Genomic DNA, 23,748 nt, shown 5'->3' on the forward strand with positions numbered 1-23,748 from the left:
CACTGGTTATTTTAAAAGAACAGAAGAGCTGGGCATGCACAGTTGTGCACTCTTGGAATCCTAGTGGCTTGGGAGGCTGAGGTGGGAGGGATTGCAAGTTCAAAGACAGTCTCAGCAACTTTGTGAGGCCCTAAACAACTTATCAGGACCATGTCTCAAAATAAAAAAATAAAAAGGGCTGGAGATGTGGCTCAGTGGTCAAGCACCCCCAGATTTAAACAAACAAATAAAACCAACCTACAAATTTACTCTTAAAATTTTAGAGGTCAGAAGTCCAGAGTGGATCCCGCTAGGCTAAAAATCAAGACTCCATCTAGGCTGCATTCTTTTCTGGAGGCCTAGGGGAGAATCTATTTTTTTTTTTTTTGCCTTTTCCCACTTCCTTGAAAAAGAGGTTGCCTATACTCCTTGGCTGAAAGCTACTAGCAATGGCTAGTTGAGTCTTTCTAATTGCATTCCTCTGACCTCCCCTTCTGCCTGCGTCTTCCACATTGAACCCCTTGTGATTACACTGGGCCTACGTGCATAAATCAGGACAATCTCCCTGATTTGTAGCATTAACTCCATCTGCAACCTTAATTGTCCTCTGCTATGAAACAGAAGATATTTGCAGGTTTTAAGGATTAGGATGTGAACATCTTTGAGAAGGGGGTACATTATTCTTCCTGCCAAGGCCCCCTAGTGGCCATCAAACTCGTCCTGCCTGTAAAGGACCTTTACACTACTGGGCCCAGTTTAATCTCCTGCTTTTCCCCCAAGACTTCTACGGAGCCTGTGTTTGGGGCATGCCAGTCTACCTGGGGACCCCCCAACACATCCCATATCACAGAGCTCTTGGCCTTGCTTCCAGCATTTTCTCTTACTTGATGTTTTCATCATCCCTCCTTACCTTTCCTCAGCACCAACATAAAAATTTCCTCAGCAAGACTCATGAAAATGTTTCTTTTTGAAGTTTTCTCCTTTCCCTTCTCAATGATCATACCATATTGCTGGGGCCTCCCTGTGGAACTGGATACTCTGCCTCCTGATAGTTACCTATGTTCTTATCTCTCTGCTAGGTAATAATCTCCTTGAAGGGCTTCCTCATGTGTACATCCGGTGGGCAGATGTGAAACAGAAACCTTGATTCTCACCGACACTCCTCCAAACCCACTTCTCCTCTAGTTTTCCGCCAACTAACATTCACCCAGCTGTGCTTGCCACAAATTTTGGAGTCATACTTGACTTCTCTTTCCCTCAATTCTCATATTCAACCTATCGGTGAATTTTACCAAAGTTATCCATGGATCTAAGCCACCACCATCTTTTGTCTGTTCTGTTGAACCCTGTTTCTGAACTTGCCTTTGTCCTCCGGCTCTTCACAGTGAGCCTGTGTGCACATACTTTGCATTTTTAACTCATCAACCAAAGGAGTCATTTACATCTTTACAAAGTCTGAGTCGGATCTCAGCCCTGCTCAAGGTCAGGTGCTCACTGTCAAATTTAGAATAAAACCCAAAGTTGTCTTGTTCTGGGGACCTTAATCATCTGCCTCTGTTCTTTGCCCTGCTCACTTCGATCCAACCTCAGCGCTGTCCTCAGTTTCTCACCCAGACCTGGCAGCCACTTGTCTCAAGGCCTTTGCACTTACTGTTTGCTCAGCCTGTGGAATGCTCTTTTCCCAGATAGCCATGAGATTTGATGCTTTATCTCCTTTCAGATTCTTCATATGCCTCACCTTCTCTGGGTGTCTGTGCAGATATCATCAGGCTGGTGTGGTCTTGGAGCATCCTGTCCCCAGAGAGCAGCCCTTTGCTTCTCCCATCACTGTCTATTCCCTTACCCTGCCTGAATTTTCTTTACCCATCTATCATTTCATAACATTATAAATTAACTTCTTGTCTGTTACCCTGCACCAAAATGTAAGTTCCACGAGGCCACTGACTTCACTTCAATCTGTTCTAGACTCAGATCCTGGAAGCACACATGTCACAGAGTAGACACTATTTTGTTAAATACTCATTTTTGTATGTCCTCTGGTTTCTTTTTTGGTTCTTTGATCATAATAGATAAAGAAAAATTATTTGACTAATTGAATTTTAAGTGTACACCAAATATTATTTAATATACTCACTAGAAGAAAAAAAACCAGGAAAGCCACTTCTTAATGCAGAAATAAAGACTGTATTATTAATACAGAGAAGTCACAACCCAGCAGAGCCTTTTACAAAGTAGTTTTGAGAGGAGAGATGGACTCTGTAGAGCACAAAATGTAACAAATTAAACATGTTACAAAAAAAGGAGTCCGCAAATGAACTCCAGCAGGCCACACTGTCTAATTGTAAGCTGGGGATGGGTGCACCAATGTGGACCTGAAGAATTCCAAGAAGCCATAGAAGCCACAGTACTTGCAGCTTATGTAGCTGGTACCTACAGCACCAGGGGATGGTACTTAAAGGCCAAAGCCTTTTTCATTCCCACCTAAGTTTTCCTCTCCAGTGTATTTCTGTCACTTGTAGAGTACCAGTTTCTTAGAAACAGACTTACCCTTTGTTTCTAGGTTTTTATCATCAGTGGGAAGAAAAAAAAAATCAAAACAAAATTAAACATGTGGTTTCTAATCACCAGCTCTCTCTTATCCCTCATATAAGAATATAGCACCACATATAAGAATATGGCACCCAGCACCACAAAAAAAGAAAAAAGAAAAAAAAAGAATGAGGTTAAAAAATTCATCTTTTCTTTGCCATCCAATGTATATATTGATGCAAATCCAAACGTCTGGAATTGCATGAGTTCATTTCACTTAAACTAATTTTAAATGATCATTTCTCCCTAATTTTAAATTATTCTCTTCCTTGCCTTAAGAATTTCCTTGGGTTTCTCTTTTTATACCAACCTCCTGTCTTCAGTAGTGTCAACAAGATCTTTTATCCCGAAAACACAAATATCAATTACATGAGTCCTTTTGCTTCTAATGTTGTTTTTCTTAAACAATAGATGAGGTCACTGTCCAAAACAGTGGTTTTCATTTCTTATCTTCCTATTAGAATCACGAGAAGAACTCTGAATAAAAATACCAATACCCAGGCCACACCCAAGACATCTTTGAAGGTTGAAATCTCTGAGCCTTGGACCCGAGCATAAGAATTTCTTTTTAAAGTTCCCAGATAATTCCACTGTGCAACCATAGTTGAGAACCAAAGCTCTTGGCACACTTAACCGCTGAGTTACAAAGAGACAGTGGTGTGACAGGTACAGGGGAGGGATGGGGAAGAGTAGTAAGAGAAAGTGAACCCCAAATTTAGATTTCACTATGGCTTACGAAGTTATACATTTGTAAAATTTTTTCCCTGTCCTGTCTTTTATTGTGATTAATGCAGCAAATTCAAGCGAGAAGAAAAAGTGCTTGTTCTATTTTTCTAAGTGATTTCCTAAGTGGTTTCCTGTGGTGGTGGGATGTGAAGAGAAGGTGGAAGGTGGCTGGGATCCATGGAATGAAAGGAATGGGTGGGAAAATTAAACCTCCATTAAAGAGGTAAGTAAGGGAAGGCAAGAAAAGGTCTAGGGGGCCAAGGTGCAACTGCATGGGCAGGGGACACTATCTAATTGCAAGGACACTGGGTAAACAATCCGCTCATGTACTTGACTCTGCCACAATACTGTAGTTGCACTGAATTTTCTCAACACAAATTGCTTACAAAAATTTCCAAATTGAGTATTTAATTGATCAAAAATAAAAAGGTGATGTTGAAAAGCAAATTTATGTCCTATATGTGCCACAACACCCTGTCATCTGGATAAAGAGAGAAATATTGGTTTGACTGAGGAAACCTGGCCTAAGTTGATAGAGATGTTGTTCACTTTTTGTAACATAAATATATCATCTTTCTGTTCTTTCATTTCCTGAATACTTCCCTTCATAAGATGTGATTTTGTTCAGGTACTTCTTTAAAATAACTATTGCTGAGTTCTGAACTGATACTGGAAAAATACCAGATTATTTGAGAGAGAGTGGGGAAGGGAAAGAGAAACAGACACAGAGAGAAATATCTTGGTATTACATAAGGCAATTGTGATTGTTTTCCAGTGATTTAAAAATCAGTGTCCTAATGATTTCAATTTACCTTTTCTGCCAGATCCTGAATAATTGCCTGGAAATTGTGAAGCAGCCTTCCTGTAGCAAATTCTAATTTGTCAATGTCGTGGTTAGATACTAATCATTTACTAATATAGATAGATAGATAGATAGATAGATAGATATAGATATGCATACATGTATATACACATACATGTACATACATATAATTAATTCATTAGTGACTAAACCACAGTCTTCAAGTAATTAGCAATGTTTTACGAACTGTAAAAACTAAATGATAAACTATCATATAATTTCTAAATCATTACTACTTCTTGGCACCCTTTTTTTATATTACTAGTTTGCTAATGAAAAAATAGTTTTTAAAACCCTGATATTTCTTTTTAAACATAACTAAGCATTAAGCAGACTAATTTATAACATGTCTTTGAGAAATTATCACTTCTTCATGAGCTTGAACATCATATTCTAAATTCTGCATTCTATGTTCTTACTCCTATATTTATTAATTTCTTTGTATTATCTTCATTTTAAGGCAAATGAATATTAATTTGTTAGCATGAGCATTTTTCTAAGAAGAGTCTGACTTCTAAAATTTAATTATTTTTCTTTTCTCATATTCAAGGATTTCCTGTTTTGAAGAAAAGATCATGAATTTTACTACACAGCAATAGTAAGTTTGTTTTAAATACTTTAAAATATTAATTCAGAATTTTTTGGGAGACAAATATAAATGCAATTTGCCACATTTAATACAAAGTTATCCTGTGAACACATAGTTCATTTTCTTTTGGACTGCTTTCCTGCTTGGTGTTCAGGCAGGGCCCTCACAAAGAGAAAAAGTGTCAGTAACTTTTAAAAACACACACACACCTTTACTTTGATAGTTAAGCAACAAAGATAGTAGGAAAGACCAAAGGAAGAAACAAAACCCTTCCTGCAGAAGCAGATGCACTAGGAAACTCAATTAGTTCACTGCTTTTTATAAGTATTTTTCTCCACTGGGAACAGTTTTCTGAGTCTCCTCAGCTCTCCAGCCCGAGATAGTCCTAACCAGATTTTCTTTTCTTTTTTTCTTTTATGCCTGTGACATCGAAAGTTGTCAGGAAAGGACTGTTTGGTATATTTCACTGAGGGTTTTCTATTTTCAGTAAGTTGTACTGTTCTACAGACCGCTCCTGATTGTCTCTAGATACACAGAGTCACTAGCATCCCACAGGACCCTCCAAAATGGACCTAGGTAGAATTTCACGTTTATCTTTAGACCCCAGGTTTAAAAGGTCTGTTTAGTGGTAAAAGAAAGGATCTCTCTTAGCATCTTTGGAGGGGCTAAGAGACCCCTCCCCTCGACTTCCTAACAAAAGTCATTACATCTAAGTTTTTGCTGCAGCTCAGACCGTCGCTGACCGTGTGCGGGAGTAGGTGGATCCTCGCTGCCCACGGGCTTTCACGGAAGGAAAAGTTAACTTTCTCTACTGCTTGCATTTCTCCAAATCCCGTCCTGTAAGCGCCAGACCCGGCTGAGTCTGGGCCTCAAAATCTGAGGCCAGACAAGATAGGTGTGTAAAGAGATTTTTGGGGGGCACGACTGATTTTCACTTGCACAAACCCACCCTAAGGACCGGATACCTGGGGCTCCCTGATGAACTCACTCTGGGTTTGAGTACAGCTTTCGATGCCTGTCCCCTCCTAGCAACCGGAACCCATTCCGAACTATTCCGCACGGGTCTAACCCTATGCTGTCTCCAAATCTCCAGGGCTCCGCAGGAGCAAGGCATTCTTCGCTGGAGCCCCTGGGCACCAGGGGCGGACGTCCTTACCTTGGGGTTGGTAAGGAGCTGATGCTCGTCGCTGTGCAGTAGCGCCCTGGAGTTGGATTCCGAGTTGTTCACGTAGACCTGGACGCAGGGGTATTGCGAGGTGCCCCTGCAGTCGGCGCCACAGGTGAAGGTGCACTCGAACACCTCGCTGATCTGCTGCACCGACAGCACCGTGCAGTTGGCGGCCGTGGCTTGCAGATCCTGCAGCGCGGGACTGAGCCAGCAGAAGCCAAAGATGAAGAGCGACACGACGCCGGAGATAATGAGAAACAAGCCGAGCCGGATGCTCTTGTCCTCGGCTTCCGTGTACTCGTAAGCCACCCGGAGCTTCGCCATCGCCCCCCACTCTCGGCGGCTGGCGCGCTCCCCCCGCCCCCTCCCGCCCCCGGCGCCGAGCCCGACTGCCTCGGGCGGGAGGAGCCGCCGCCGCCACCACCACTGCCGCCGCCGCGCGACAGCAGGGGAGTGGGCGGCGAGGGGGAGCGCGCGAGAACAAAGGGGCCGAGGCCGGCGACGCCCCCGGCGGCGGCAGCGCCCCCCGCCCCGGCCCAGCCGCCGCCCGGCCCCGGTGCGGCAGCGGCTTCAGAGCCTCCAGTACCCTCGGGCGCAGGGAGCGCACGGACCGCTCCAGCCTCCAGCGCCCCCTGCCAGCCTCCGCCCCCGCGCTCTCCGCGCCTCCCCAACCCCGCCTCCTCTCGCCGTGTGTCTCCCAGTCTCCATCGCCCGCCGGCCGCTTTTCCGCGGACTCGCTGGCAGCTGTACTAGGGTAGGAGCAGCCGGGCTGGGACGAGCCCGGGGGCTCCCCGGTAAGGGAGCTGCTCCGCCCCGCCCGCCGCCGACCCAGGCCCTCCTGCTCCGCCCCGCCCCGCCCGGGGCGTCGCCTGTAGGCGTACACCCGGGACAGCGGCTACTTGCTTTCCAAATCCTCTCCAAATCCCCTGGGAGAGACATCCTAGATGAAAGCTTAGGTTCAGTAGCCTAACCCAGGTGAAAGTTAAAGGGGGAAAAAAAAAAAAAGAAAAGAAAAGAAAAGAGGGGACTGACGTAGTGCAAGTGGAGCGGCGGGAATCTTGAACTCCAAAAAGGATTGGTCAGTTTGCCGGGAGAGTGAGCCAGCTGCCAAGTAGCGGTGCTCTGGGGAGGCCCATGGGAGGCGATGTGGGAGGGAGGACAGCCGCGCAGCCAAGCCGAGTGGACGGAGATGAAAGCCCACCGGCGACCGGCGTGAGTTGGGGTACGCCCCGGGAGGCCCCTGCAGGTATCCACGCCGCGCGCCGCTATGGGAGGTGTGACCCAGCCGCTCCCACGCCGCAGGGGCGAGCGCACTAACGGTCCTGCCGCGGACGCCCGCCCTCCCTCCTAACCGCCTTAACAAGGGCCGCGTTCTGCGGCCCCAGCCGGGCCCAGAGGATGGCAGGATCCGAGCAAGATAGGCTGAGTAGGGCGGAGTCTGCTGTAGAGGCAAAGCGCGTGCGGGCAGGATTCCTCGACTGGCAACATCAGGAAACTTGCTGCCTAGGTCCGCAGTGGACCTCGCGGCAAACTTAGGTCTTGGGCAGCCGAGTGGACCATAGCTGGAGTTGACTAAGAAGGAACCAAAGGAAACAGGTGGAGAGGCTTGCAGCCTATAGAGACCACTTTTCCCATCCGGAGAACAGAATCCTTTATGTGGTTTCCCTCCTTAGGAGTCTTGCACCTGGGGCCCACCCCGGGATTTGTAGATGAGATTACCAGGAGCGCTGTGTAAAGCGAGAGCGGCGTGCAGACCCACTTTGGGACAGGTACCGTTTCTAGAGCTGTCGGCTCTCTTAGTTCTTCCCGCTCCCTCCATCCTTCAGCTTCTATTCTTTTCGTGACCTTTATTTTATTTTGTAAACTATCTTTCCAAACCGCATTTCTATCATAAAATCAAACTTGAGAACTATTTCGAACGGCTTCTTTTTGAAGAATAAAATTGAAATATTCAGTTTTCATAATATACATCTTTTTCTTAGTTTGCAAGTCCCAAACGAATAAAGTCTTAATCAAACTGAATTGTGTTCCTGGTGAATATCAAACACGGAATCAAAGAACTCTTTCTTGGATTTAAAATTCTACTTTTGACTGCAGTTCTGATACGTTTTTCTGAAGTACAACATTCCTTTATGTGATAGGTAACAAGTATTTCTAAGCAATGGGCAAGGAAGGCGGGTATGCTATGTGTTTTTCAAAATAAAGAAAATGCAGGGTTTGGAAACCTTACGTATCCAGAAAAGGCTATGTTCTTTAATATATCATTCAAGTTTTTGGAGAGATTTTTTTATTTTTCATCTTTTATCTGGGAATTATACTATTCCTTTTCTGTTGGCATAAAGACGATTGTGAGAACTATATTAACTGAAAGGAAAAGTTAGTCTAATGGTTGAAACAACTTGACCTGATCTCACAAATCTTCACTCTGAATCTTCTTCCTTTGCAGATTATTGTAATCTTTTCAAGAAAGCTGCAGCCTCCCCTATATAGACCTGTGACAGCAAAGAGCAATTATGCTGAGGGATTGAATCTTGAGGCAAAATTGATTCATAATAATGTTTATAAAAAACCACCAGAATGGGAGGGGCCAATAATAATCATGAATATGATTCAATTTTCACTGAATCCAGAGCTTAAAGTGTTCTATGAATGAAACCTCTCCCTCAGAACTGAAGATGGTCTTCTAAGTATATGGAACAATATAATAAATTTTTGTCTTAACCTAAATTTTATTTATATATATATATATATATATATATATATATATAGTAGTTGAACACATTACTTTCATTTAATTATTTTAGTTTTTAAAAAATATTTTATTTTTTATTTGCAGTTGGACACAATACCTTTATTTTATTTATTTTTATGTGGTGCTGAGGATTGAACTCAGGGCCTTACACATGCTAGGCGAGCATTCTTCTGCTGAGCCATAACCCCAGAACTTAACTTAAATTCTTTACATCTTTTTAAATCCATTTAGTTTTCCATTTAGTCAGTTTCTTTGCTTACATTCTCAAAATAATTGAAGAAACTGTTGCCATCCAGTCTTCTGTTATGTAAATATTTAATTTTGTTTCATATTGAATTAGCTTGCTTGTCTTCCTTTATCTTCATGTCTTTCTGAGAGTCCAAAGATATCAGAAGACTTCACAGATCAATTTATATTTTTATCCTAAAGGAAATACTTCAAATGTTTGCTATTATTTCCTTTTCTTGAGGTAAAACTACATTAGCATTCCCTGGGAAGATTGGATATATCTTCTGTTCAGTTTCAGAAAACAGGTCATCAGAATGGTAGTTAAGAATTGTCAGAACCTCAGAAGTTCTGAGGTCTTTTAGCATCTTCTGTTCTTGCAGAGGAGAGGCAGCACAGGAAAGCTAGTCTTCTCTGCATAGTGTTCCGCCTATGGAAACTAAGATAAGAAATGTAATACTCAGGACCAGATCCACTTATTTAATGTGTGTCATTGTCTGCAGCTAGTGCGCCCCCCCCCCCCCCAGGGGAATCATGGACAATCTTAAACTTTAAAGGAAAATAAAACTTATCTAAACAAGGATATTAGTCATTGTTATTTTATGTTTGTTCTCATGATCAATATTCTTTTAAAAGTTCCATGACTTAAGTTAAAGAATTCAATCTTGTACTTAATATATAACCTTTTATTAAATTCTAAAAAGAATCAGCATAAGGGGCTGGGAGTTGTAGCTCAGTGGCAAAGCACTTGCCTAGCATGTGTGAGGCACTGGGTTCAATTCTCAGCACTGCATATAAATACATAAATAAAGGTCTGTCAACAACTAAACATATTTTAAAAAAGAATCGGCATAAGGAAGGATTTTGTATGCTAGGAATGGAAGGGAATTTAACATGTTAAGAAAATACACTTTCAAAAACTGGCAAATTGTGAAGTTTTTGGATGACACACTGCTACTAAACACTTGAATTGCTAAAATACACTGGCAAGGAGATGAGTATTTTACCATCACCTGTTTTTCATTAAAATTCATATTCTAGATAGATTTTAGACCTTTGCACCTGGAATAATTAGGTAAAAATAAACATAATGAAAGTAGAGTGATCCAAAAGAAAACCATCTAGGAAAATTTTTCTTTCTGATCCAGTAGATGTAATTATAGAAAATTATTTTTTGTTTGATTTTAACTTTAAAATGTTCACCATTGTACTGATTTCCAACTTGCTATTATCAAGAAATTAACTTTCTTTCCATAAATATTTGTAATTAGCCACAGAATTTAGGATTCGGAATAAATTTCTTCTGTGGCCACTGCTTTTTTCTACCTGTATCTTTTACTGGCCCTAAACTTTTCCTATTATATTGAGAATATGATTATACTGAGAACATTACTATTTCTAGATATTTACAATGAGAGCATATTAGAACAGGAAAGGTTCTTAAATATCACCTTATTGAAAATAAGCCAGGAAGCTCCTTAAGTCTTTGCATTTTGTTTGAAATAGAATTTGGTATATTTTTACAAGTTCAGATTTGTTTGCACTCAGTCTTTGTTTGCAACTGAGTAAAGCAAAAAACAGATACTTAAGTTTGTAGTATCACACTGGTAGTGCTAAATTCTCACTGTTGGTCTTTTGTGATAATTGAAGTGAATGTTTATGTGCAATCAGCTTTGGAACTGGCTAGACACGGAAAGGTTTGGCTCACAACTTGAATAGTAATTCATTTGAGGCAAGGTAAATAATTGATGTTTCCTCTTCTTGAAGTGAAAAGGTTGGATTAAAACACAGTTTGAACATTCTAGGATTTAATTCTAGGTTTATTTTGTTCTTGCCATGGTCTTAAAAACTTAAGAATTGCTATGTAACAAACAGCACCTAGCCAAATTAAAATATCCCAAGATAAGTGGAGATCATCTTCCCCACAATAAATATCAGTGTCTTGGAGAAATTGGCCAACATCTATTGAATAACTGACATAAACTAAGTTATTCACAAATGCCTTAATGTTTTATGAGGAACAAAACTCAAAAGATTAACTCTTTCAAGGCTAAGGCTGCACACATATTGACAGGGCAGTAGATTGAGACACATTCTTTTCCTACTATGCTGTGCTACCCAAAAGAAATTTCTGTATTTGGTAATGAAAGAAACATTTCCAAATATATTTCAAGTGTATGTATACACTTACATTCAAGGATAGTTAGGGTTGATCAAAAGTCCTACTGTGAAACCTCTGAAGGGAACAGTAGATAGAGAATGATGGACCTAATTAGTCCCCATTTAATTTTACTCAATCACATTTATGTTGAAAATAGCTTTTTCAGATGCAAAGCAAGTAAGTAGTACTGTTTTATGTGGGACAGAGATGTATTTAGGTTTCTAGTGGCTTAAGAAATTCAAGCTAAAATTTGAAGATATACACAAGGAAAAACTAGATGTTAATAAAACAAGTCATTAAATGATTTTAGGGTAGAAGGATATCCTATCCTTTTAATGCAGGAAATCACCTAATAGTTATAAAAGTGTTTCTTGCCTTTGCTTGGATACTTCCAAAACCGTGAACTTTTAATGCTACCTTTTTTGGGAACTTTAAAAAAATATTAGGTTCTTTCTTATTGTATATTTTAGATCTGCCTTGCCATAACGTCCATGTATGGTACCTAGTTCTGCCCTCTGGTGTTTTATAGGATAAAGCTTTATAAATGACTCCATTTCAGATAGTGATTATGTGCCTCTTAGGCCTTGTTTCTTATGCTAATCTTGTTTTTGCAGTATTTTCTCCAGAGGGTTTAGGAAACTAATCCTTACTCCCCAAATGCTAAGGAAATGGACAATTCAGAGTTGTAAATGACACCCTTTTTAGCACTGAAATGAAAGTCTGCACTTTTTTTTTTCCTTACCTGACTTACCATCACTTCTAGGACAATGGTTTTGAGATTCACCATCAATGTCACTGCAAATGTAGAGAGAAGCCAGAGAAATGATTTTGACTTATCTCTGTTATCAAGAATTTGTATTCCAAATAGTTTTGCAAGTCAACTATGTTAATATTCAAATGTTAGATCTACATTATTTAGAATGCACTGGAAAAAAATGGAAAACTTTTGATAAAAAAGGGAAATCTAGAAATAGTTTTTCTCAGTAGAGTAATATAACTTTCACTTTGAAAAATTGAGGTGTAAGTTTTATGTAATAGATAACTTACTTTATACTTGACGAATACTAATGATTTGAAGACAGTTACTTAAAACATTCAAAATAAATCTTAAGAGGGGAAATATCTAACGACTCAAAGGCAGCCCATTTTTCATGCACTGTTACATATGGTAATTAAAACTACATCTTAAAATAAATGTTCAGTATGTAACAGATTTAAAGGTAGCTTTGAAACATTCTGGCTGCCCCAAATCTTTATTTTTATACACAAGAAGCTGGAACTATTTATGTCATTCCCTCATGTAATGTTTTCTTATTGAAATATATAAATTTTGAAAAATGTTTAAAAGTTTCTATTATAAGTTTATGAGTACTGAGACCTGAGTCTAAAAAAGAATCAAGCAGATGCAGTCATTTATGATCAGTATATCACCCTTGAAATTTGAGGCACTTCTTCCAAAAATGTTTGAAGAACTCTTAAGTGCTGTTATAAAAATTATCTTAAGCATGCACTAGAGAATAGATTAGCCTGAAAGAAAACAGAACTTTACTGTAATTAAATAATGAGGTCAAAATGTCACTTAGGCCTCCAATGCAAATTACCAAAGCATTACATTTAAAGAAATGCTTATGCAAATTAAGATCTGCTGTAATTCATCCTGAAGAATTCAATTTGTTTTCCTCAGCTAGTACCCTCAAATGTAGTTTAAAGGGATTAACACTTCCGGGATAAAGTCAGACTCATTTCACCTAGCAATATGTCAAAACATTTGTGTAATGCAGGTGCAAATCAGGCCTTAGAAATAGATTAGAACACAGTTTGAACATTCTAGGATTTAATAAGATAAATCTTATGAGGAATGAAAAGTTGGTTTTACTATATAAAACATAAGTTAGCTAAAAGTACTTTAGTGTGTCAACTTGTGACCATATATTACTTATGTAATAATTTAGGTTTTCAGTATAGGAAATTATGACAATTCTGACCATTTTGAGTTTTACGACATTTTCAAAAAGCCATTTAAATGGACAGAAAATTGATAAGACATGGAAATGATAAGCTTTTTACAGAGCTCTGAGCCCTATGAATAGAGTTTTTAAGCATTAAAATATTGTCAAGTCACAGTATGTTCACAACTGGACAAATTCAATTAACGAGTATATTGATACTGCATGCAGTTGCCATTAGCAATTTCTATGCATACAAACCTAAGTGGATATCTTAGATATGGTAACAATATTCCCAGAAATATAGCTGAGGTAAAACACTTGTTGTTTTAGAATGGATCTAGCTTTCCTCTTGCTCTACTAATAAATACTACTGTAATAACATGGTCTGTTAGAACACTAGATATTTTAGGAAAAAAGCAAATGAACACAGGAATTATCCCACGTTAACTTGGTGAGATTTCACCAAAATCTTTTAAGCTTTTATTCTAGTTAGTACTTTTATAGTAGACAGAGTGAATTCTAATTGTGATTGATAGCTCAGTAACTTCAGAAATGATCTGTGATATTTGCTAGCCTACATGTCTTTGGCCTCTTTCTAGACATTTGAAAATCAGTGTTTGAAGCTGGGTACTAAAAAGGACATTTATATATTCCCCAGTGGGGTTACGGATTTAGCTCAGTGGCAAGATGCTGGCCTAGCATGTGCAAAGACTCAATTTAGTCCTTAGCCCTAGAAAAAAAAAAGAAACAAGTAAAACAAAACAAATGTAATTCCCTAGGTAATTCTCTAATTAGAAGATACTTTTGATTGAATTCCTATAGTGATTGCAGTCCAAATTGAGCCTTTTATAAGCCACATTTTATGATCAAATTTTAAAAGTAATACAAACATTGCTCAATCCAATTTATATGATCACTGTCACAGCAGAAAACAGCAAGTTGCACACTAATACACTGAACATTTCAGGCTAAACATTTACCTTAAAATTTAACAAAAACTGTTGCTTCCTTTGAATACAGAACTAAAATATGCAACTGAACAAAACTGGTGAACATATTCACATATTTTAGTATTTTTTCGTATTCCTGTTCCTAATATCAAAAATGGGGGAAAAATTAAAATTGACTAAAAGTTGCTTTTTAATTTTTAAATTTCTTTCCAAATATAAGGCAGTGATTTTAAGTAAATCATACCCATGACTCACAGAAAAAAAAAATGTGCTTTAGGTATACACTTTTAAACAGGTGCAGTGGTGCACATTTGGAATCCCAGCTACTTGGGAGGCTGAGACAGAGGAGTATCACCAGTTGGTCAGCCTGGGCAACTTAGTGAAACCCTGCCTCAAAATAAAATAAAAAGGGATGGGGAATGTAGTTCAGTGGTAGAATGCTCCTAAATTCAATCCCCAGAACTGCCAAAATTAAGTGTAAACTTTTTTGCCCTGACATTAGTCCCCAGCTTCAGATCAAGAGTATCAACCTGTCAAGAGCTGAAAAGAGCTGAATTTATCAAATCCAACTTTTACTAAACAACAGTCATGTCAGTAACAATTCTGAGTTTCCCAGTTTCTGCTGAAACAGTGTTACTGACAGAATCCTTACTTCATGAAGCAGGTGGTGCAGTGGGACAGCACCTTAATATAGAACAGTAATCTCTGAAGTTCCACTTTTTGGTTTTAAGACATGCTTCTCTCCTTAATAAGTTCTTCATATATTATCAGACAGCTATCATGTATCCCCCTTAGCTGCCCTTTGTCTCTTCTTCATGCTCTACATCTCATCAATACTAAAATGCACATTCTCCTCATGAAACATTAAAAAAAAATAACTGGAATATATTTTGAAACTGGTGGCTTATTATAGTTTAAGCAACCTTTTTCTCCTTAGTGGAACATAAATTGATAATTGTTGAAATTGTTGGCAATTAGGTTTGCTGAAATACAATAATTATCTCACTTAACTTTTTCAGTTAACTACAGAAACAAAACCATTCAGTTCAACTTCTTACCTTAGGTAGGAACACTATTCAGCCAGTCTCTCTTTGGTTATGTTTTATAATAAAAGTTGAGTCGGGTGCCTTGCACAGCAACTAATTCCAAAATCTTATTATGGGGCTGTGGATACAGCTCAGTAGTAGAGTGCTTACCAAGCATGTGTGAGACCCCCTGGGTTCAACCTCCCCTACCCCCCATAAAATTACATGTTACTTTTAAATATTTGCATCGAAATCTCTTATTGGTCCTTTTTCTACTCTTTCATCACTCAAATTAATATCTTTCACTGACAGTTCTTGAAAAGACAAATACTAGGTCTCCAAAGTTTATTCTCTAATGCCAAGTATCCCTAATTCCTTTTTGGTGGGTAACACTTTAAATTTTGTAAAATGGAGATACTAACACCCACCTACCTTATCAAGCCATTCTTTGAACAGGACACAATAATTAAACATTCAGTATATTGCTTGGTAGCTAGAAAGCATGCCACAACTCCTTCCCCTTTGGCTGATGTGACAGCTCTTAAAACACAGCATTCATACTTGACCTGACATTTCAGATGTGTATTTTTAAGACAGCAGGATCCCCATGTTGTTTTCAGCAGTGCACTTTTCTTAATATAGCTGAAGATTACACTCATTATTTTTAGTAATAGAATCACAATTGATATTAATCTACATTAAGCCATGTTATAGCTAACACCCTCCATTCTTATTTTCACATCCAAACTGCAAAACTATATCGTTATTCTGATTCACTGTACCCTATTTGATTAAACGTAATATACCATGCTTTTGGGTTAGCTTTAGATCCCAATTTTGACTGTTGATGCATTTATGCTCTTCATATCCCAGATGTGTCCTCTCTTCATGATATGATCTAATTCACAGGTAATGCCAGTGGGCAAGAAAAGTTGGGACATGTCATTGGGATCTAGCTTTTAGAAAGTAAAGACATTTTGACAAACATCTGGCTTATCTCATTCTCCACAGACTTTTTTTTTTTTTTTTTAAATCCCCAACACTAAGAATGGAACCACAAGGGACTCAAGAATGGTAGGCAAGTGCTCTACCACTGAGTACACCCTGACCCTGCAGAGATTGCTAATAGAACCTAGTTAGTATGTATTTCTGCTTCTTCTTTATAAACTACACAGACAAAACATGGTTAAGAAAAACACTTAATACATCTGTTTCTACACACACTTTTAGGTTTTCAGCAACTGTTTTGCAAAATTGATGTTATTATTAATGCAAATCTAAGTTAAATGAAATAAAGTGATTCAGAGCCATGCTCAGATGCCTTATATATTATGGATAATGGATATAAACAGAATGGAAGATATATGGTTTGTGAATGAAAGAGGATTCAGAGAAAGAATTGATTCTAGTGTGGAGAGGAACATTTGAAAAATTTTGAAAATTAGTTGATGCTTAAAAATATTCTTGCGAAAATGAAATTATAGTAAAAGTAAATTATTTCAAAGCCCAATGTTTTAATTTGTACATTTTATTTTCAAATTGAAATATCAAATTAAACCACTCAGTGAACAAATATTAATCAAGCACCTGCTGGGTCCCGATTTCAGTGCAAAAAAATAAAAGACCAGTTAAATGGTTGGCTTTATTATAAATACTGTAAGAACTTAAATAAACTTTGTTATTAATTAAAACTCATTTTATCTGAGGAAAACTATTTGTGCAATGAAAACCCCCAGCAAATGAAATTCAACCATATAAATTATAGTACCACTTCAAGAAATACCAAATAGATTAAAGGACTTCCTTTCACAACTAAATAGAGCTTTTGTTTCCAGAAAGCCAATTATAGTTTCATCTCAAAATTTATGTAACAGTGTACAAATGTATTCAACTAGCTATACAGGGGAATATGAACAGAATTAAACCTAAGAAAAACCATAAATTTAATAAGTTTAAGTCAAATCCTGTACATGTACAAAGAATTGAGTGTTGTATTAGTTTAATATTTTAAAGATTTTAAGCATAATTTTTAAATGTGTATTTGAACTCAATAGATAACTTCTAATATCAACAAGTTATAAAAATTTTGATAATCCAGGATATAAAAAAACCCTAGAAAACTGGAAAGTGTACACTTAATGTCTACGGCAGTTAAAAAAGGAAAAACACAACAAATCACTTGATATGAGCTGTCTTCATTATGAGTCATATAGTCCCAATCATGATCATGTTTCAGCTGAGACTTTAATGTATGTTTTCATTCATCAGAATAAAGATCCCCTCCCATTAACTGTGTTTTTCTTCCTATTTATTTTTTATGGTTATGTTGTAAAAGGTACATTTTACAAAACAAATTATTATGAAAAGATGTAATCTTTAAGGAAACTGCTTTGTAGCATTTGATTCTGGTTTATGTCAACTAGGGTAGGGTTTTATTTTATTTTTGCAGAATAGTTATGATAACCTAACTGCCATCTTTCCTACTGAGGAGATGCTTTGGTTTAATTCTGAAAAGTAAAAAATCCTGATATTTTTGTCAGTTTCTAATATCTCAAAATACATAGAAAAAGGTAAATTTTAAGTCATTTTTCATTCCTGATACACAAACACATCAATGTCATAAATGTTTAATTTTCAAACATGATTTGGTAAATGTCAATAAACGTTCACTCTTATAGAAAAATAGGTTAAAAATGAAAAATTTAAAAATTTAAAACTCACTGGCTTTTTTCTACTCTAGTTCTGCTTTGGTAGCTTCAGTCTTTAGACATTTTTAAATACAGTATTTTATTTATATGAGAAAAGAATTCATCAACCCATAAAAATGAAATATCCAGGCCAGCAAACTGAAGGAAAAATCTACCCCATCTTGCTTTTTGTCTTACCTTAATTTGTTCATTACTTCATAAAGATAGATCTCAAAACTCTATCAAATTCCTCAGAGAAAAAGTGTTCCCATTGGGCCCCGAGAGTGTTCCGGATGCTGCCATAATCCATTTTTAAAAGTTTTCTCCAGTTAATCTTTTTGTCTACATTTTTAATCTACAAGTAAAATGGTTTACTATGGTTCTATTAAATTATTTGTTGAAAGCTGCAAAAGACACTTTAAATTCAGTCATACCATTCAGTTTGATATTTGCAAAACTTGTTTTCCCTCTAATTTTCATGTTGAAGAAATAATTTCACAATTTAAAATCAAAGTCAACACTGCAGTGAGGAGAGCTTTTCTACTTTATTACAAAGAGAAGAAGCCTTTATGTGGTCAGAAAATACAAGATTGATCTTTTTTTCTCTTCCTATGAAACGCTGCTGTTCAAACAGCCAGAGTGAATTGTCTCAGTTCACTTCTTTAAGTCCCATCACATTCACTTGGGTATGGATGTCCTTGGCTGCTGAAAATCTGGCCCTTTAGTGCACAGGGCGACAAAGTCCCCTGACCAGCAGTTCCAGAATGTCCCATTTTCATATATTGCATCCATGCACACCTCCTAAAAATGAGGTACAGCAGGGCAAACATTTTCCAAAATAGATGTCATATATATAATATATACACATTCGTACATACATACCTTTATTCATGTGATGTCCAAAAATTTAAAAAAAATGTACACATTTATTACAAAATCGTAACAAAGACTGGACAGTGTTTTGCTCATTCTGGAAAGATGAAGCTCAGTAATAACACAACCCTGGAGACCATCCAGAGATTGTGGCAATATCATTCTTTTAAACAGTCAGATATTCTTGCATTAAGCTTGGCGAAACTGCCTTTCAAAAACAGAAGGGGAAGTAAAATGAAGGAAGCAGACCTTGCTCATCTTTCCAAATGAAATACGAGAAGGATCTTCACATAAAAATGCACAAACATTTGTTATTTTATTACCAATAGTGCTACAATGAACAAAGCAAATTTTGTGGTCTAATTTTGTTGAGTCTTTTGTGGGTTTTCTTTTTTACATATAAGAAACTAAATGGTAAACTTCTGTCAGTGTACTTGCTTGTCTTTACAGACCCAAGTCTGTCTGCTGGCAAAAATGAAAATAAATGAAAAAATTCAGACCCTGCTCAAACTAGAGAAAAACAAATTACAAATTTAGTTGTTGGGCAGCACATAATTAGTAAGGCAGGACCTCAAATGGTGACCCTTTGCGTAAGCCAATTGCCAGATCCTCAAGGAATTACAACCAGGGTGCCTGAGCCACATCAGTTCTGCAGTTATGTTGAGTATTGTGCTGAGACAGCCATACCCCAAGAAAAGGGAAGTCTTTTTAGAAGGCTTGTTGAGCAGGGTTGTAGTTGAAGGTGGATGGCAGATGAGGCCGTTCTTCTAATTTATCATATTCCAGATGGAACTCCTACCAAAAAAAAAAAAAAAATTCATGAAATAGATGATTTCATCTTTTTGATCTCAAATTTTTATCAGAATACATTTTACCATATGAACCAATTAAAATAACTACATAAGAATGGAAATACAAAGAAAAATGTAATTCTATTTTATAAGTACAAAATTGTAGACTTTCTGCATCTAAGTTGAGACTATTCATGAACATTTAGTAAAATGTTATAACTTTTTACTTAAAAGGAGAAAAATCACTAAACATTTAATGCAAAGCACTGAAGATTATAGTGTATTTTTTAAAAAGACCGTTTCATACTCTCAAAAGTACAAAAATCTAAAAATTTACTTTTTGCTCATGAAAAAGTTCAAAATGAAGATTTTTCCTATATGTCTTTATCATGCTTTATTTTAAACAAGTAAAATTCTTCTAACTTCATAAAAATCGGAGGATAGTGACCTTAAAACTCACACTCCAGAACTTCCCATTTCACAAACTCAAAACCCCTGAACTTAGAGATAATTTAACTGCCAAAGCAAGACAGTACTTTTGCTGTAGGCATATCTGATAATTAGACTGTTCATTTTAAGCAAACTTTCAAAATACTCCATGAGTTTTAAAATTTAAGAATGGCAATTTTTTCAGACTCCTTTCCTCCATGCTTAAAGAACAGAAATGCAAATATAACTATATATACTGGGGGGAAAAACAACAAACACATCTGCAGCTGCAAAAAACAGACACTCTAAAATTACTAATACTATAACCTGAATTTAATTAGCACAGACTATCACTACATATTTCCATATAAAGATTCTCTCAATATGAATTATGTATTTAAAGATTAAACTAGTGACATTTGCAACTATGCGTTAACATATTTTACCAGTGTCTAGTTTCAAACTGATTTCATAATGAATGTTTCCATTATTAAATTAAAATGAAAACTGAAGTCATGTAATCAAAATTTCAGATACAGAATCACGTATTTAAAGTATATTACAACTATAGACAAACCACTTACAATTATTAAAAGCCTAGTATGTGCCAAAACTATAATTCTTAAAAGCCTAGTATGTGCCAAAACTAGAGATATGGCTAATTTTATCCCAAATTTTTATATTAAACTCAACAGTAGATATTATTTTCACTTTGCACCTGAGGAAACGAAGTTCACATGTAACTTACCCAAGGCATATAAGTGGAACTCCTAGGATTAGGATCCAGACCCATGTGACACCAAAGCTTTTGGTTTTTCTAGTGTAACACATTTTTTAAAATACGTTTATCCCAAGTTCCAAAACAGATTTACTTCAAATATATCCAATCCAAAAGTAATTTTGAAAAAAATTGTTTCATGATATTAATTTATAAAGTAAGAACACTGTTGTGACTCTGGCTTTTTAAAAAGGTTCTTTTCAGATGATTCATAGTATGAAGGTTATTTGCTTAACAGTAAAAACTAACAAACACCAAAACTACCACAGCCACAGTATCTGCCTAATGAACTATGGTAGCTGCCTTTCAATCTTCCCTACCCCTACCTAGGAACTAAAAGATTTTTATTGTTTGACTGAAGTTGATTATCCAAATTAGTAATTTAAAAAATCATTTTTTAAAAATCATTCTTTTGAAATTAAAACTGGCATATTAGTTTTCAAAATGTATGTAGCATAAAAAGCCTAGTTGTAACTTTTACAAATGATAAATTTTAAGTTACATAAACTAAAATTTCATTCACACAGATGAACTACAATGAATTATTATTAGAATTTAAACCAGCTAGTTTTATTAGTCTACATACATTTTTACCCCCACATTCTAGAAAAAGATTAGTTTAAACTTAGGGAGCATAAATATTTTAATAATTAAAAAAAACTTCAATGGAGATTATACAGGTCATATTTAGTCTTCCATGTATTTTCTCCTTTTAAAAATATATAAAGCTTAAACACATTGCTTTGGTTCACAAATCTTAAGTTGATTATTGGTAAGATCTCTTACATGTTTGTAAAATGTATACATATAACTACATACATGCACATCTTTGAACATTTCTTAGGAACAAAAAATGTGTCTGTACATTATTACCTAATGCTTGCAATAGTGCAAAACTCCTAGCAAGAGTGTAATTAACATCTGATAGACAAAACAAACAAAAAAAACCCACTTTTATTCTTTTGCTTTAGGAACAGAATATTTGCTTTTTAAGTAACTTTTTAATGACTTGGTTTTCCCAGTAATAAAATAAATTTATATACTCTCAAAAGGTTATTTAATTCAGGCAGAAATGAAATTACACACTGGATTCAAAGGAACCAAATAAGTAATTATTGCAAAGACAATGTTACCAGTGATCTAATTATATAGAAACTTATACTGTATGAATGTTTCCACAAATTCTCACAAAATTTTGGCTTCCTATTACTAATGAATCCATATTAATTTAAATTTTAGGAAGTAGCAAACTATCTTAAATATAATTATGAGTAATAATTTTGAAGAAAAGCATATATTATGAAAATATAAAAATGTACTAATATGTATCAGCAAAATTAATGAAAAAAACCCACATGTATATCAAGCAATGATAAAAAAAACCCTTAGTGTAACAAATCCTATTAGATCTAAAGATGACTGGACTAAATGAATTTCTCAAATTTTCAAGTCTTTAATTGAGAAAGAGAGGCCGTATCACCTAAAAATTCACTGTGGAAGAAATTGTTTTAAAAATCTGTTCATTAAGATTATGTATACGCTATTTGAATTATCACAATCTGATATTCGTGAGACGAGTAATTCTAGCAAAATTATATAGGGTGATATCATCATGCAAGTGGCCAACAAATTGTTAACTTGAGATTTCTTAGAGAAGAAGAATATTTCTCAAATCTTACTTTCCCACTTAACAGCTAAAATTTTTAAAAGTAAAGACAAAAGCTCAACTAAAAAGGATATCAGATAAGTCAAAATAAGTTTTAACTATATATACTGTATTATTATATATACTTAATATATATTTTAGATATAATTTTCTTTAACATTTATCTGAATGAAGAATTACTTCTGTATGTATTATTATATATACTTCATATATATTTTAGATAGATATAATTTTCTTTAACATTTATCTGAATGACGAATTACTTTTGTTGGAAAGTTAAAAGGGCTCTATATTAATGTTTAAGTTATTTCTGAATATTTAGCTTTACAGGGAGAACTTAATTATGGAAAACTAAATTTCTCACAAAAGTTATTTTCCTGATACATGTCTAACTAAAAATTTAACTACAACTACACAGATGTATATTGCAAACATTTATTCCTTTTTGCATATATAGGCTTGAAATTTACAATGATACTGAACAAAAAGCTTCAATTATTTACAAGTAGAATATTTTCCCCTCCAAAAACACCCTCTCCCCCATAGTATCCCTTAATTCGGAATTAAGTGTGGAGCAGGACCAGTGTCATATCTGACATAACTTGGGAGCTTGTCAGAAATGCAAATTCTCAGACCACCTAGACTTACTAGATCAGAAACAGTTCAGGTATGGCTTAGTAATCTGTATTCTGAAAAGTCAGCTAAAGTTTGAGAACCAATGACTTAAAAACAAATCAGTTACATTTTTTCCATGTTTGAAAGAATGAAGTAGTAAGCTATCACAGTGATGATAAAAATAGCAACAAAACTGCCACAACTACTACCATGTATCAAATACGATGACTATACTCATGACATATATGTATGCATGTCTGTGTGTTAAATTGCATTTAATCTTCATGACAGCCTAGAGGAAAGCAACATCTACATTTTACAAAAGAAGAAATAGGCATAGAAAGGAAACTTACACAAGGATAAAGCATGAATAAAAGTTAAATTAAAATAACATGACATGGCCAGGCGTGGTAGTGCATGCCTACAATCCCAGCGACTCAGGAGATTGAGGCAGAAGGATTGCAGGTTCAAAAATCAGCCTCAGCAACTCAGTGAGGCTATAAGCAACCTAGTGAGACCCTGTCTCAAAAGTAAAAAATAATATGGGCTGGTGATGTGGCTCAGTGGTTAAGCACCCTGGGGTTCAATCCCTGGTACCCACCCCCTCAAAAACAAACAAAATACATGACATGTAGGCTATGGCTTTCTGTGATAACATACTTCTTAAATAGGTAAAATACACAATGTCCCATGTATTATTTTTTAATTTGCACAATTATTTCTATCCAAAATGTTAAAATCATACATTCTTTTGGAAACCAAGATACTCATATTAACTTTTGAGAAGTAAAGAAATCTGAAAAGAACAATAAAAATAAGATTTAGCCTGATATTTGTTTTTTATTTTGGTGTTTGTGTTGGGGTTACTTCTTTTTTTGATCCAAGTTCTACATGAAATCTTGAGATATCAAACTTTTTTGTTTTTTATATATAT

The 23,748-nt window shown here is 36.3% G+C and overlaps 2 protein-coding genes across 9 annotated transcripts in view; both read right to left on the reverse strand.

Moving 5' to 3' along the window:
* Positions 1-6,310, reverse strand: part of Kcnmb4 (potassium calcium-activated channel subfamily M regulatory beta subunit 4) — a 62,087-nt gene extending 55,777 nt beyond the window's left edge. The window contains exon 1 of the mRNA XM_026386675.2: positions 5,902-6,310. Within this exon, the coding sequence (XP_026242460.1) occupies positions 5,902-6,237 (336 nt within the window). The 5' untranslated portion in view covers positions 6,238-6,310. The remainder of the gene's footprint in view (positions 1-5,901) is intronic.
* Positions 6,311-16,540: 10,230 nt separating this feature from the next.
* The window catches only part of Cnot2 (CCR4-NOT transcription complex subunit 2), a 102,165-nt gene continuing 94,957 nt past the window's right edge, over positions 16,541-23,748 (reverse strand). For all 8 annotated transcript variants that reach the window (XM_026386631.2, XM_026386627.2, XM_077798607.1 and 5 more), the window contains one exon: positions 16,541-19,330. In XM_026386631.2, coding sequence (XP_026242416.2) covers positions 19,244-19,330 — 87 coding nt within the window. In that variant the 3' untranslated portion in view covers positions 16,541-19,243. The remainder of the gene's footprint in view (positions 19,331-23,748) is intronic.

The sequence above is a fragment of the Urocitellus parryii genome, chromosome 5, assembly GCF_045843805.1.
Source record: "Urocitellus parryii isolate mUroPar1 chromosome 5, mUroPar1.hap1, whole genome shotgun sequence".
NCBI lineage: Eukaryota > Metazoa > Chordata > Mammalia > Rodentia > Sciuridae > Urocitellus > Urocitellus parryii.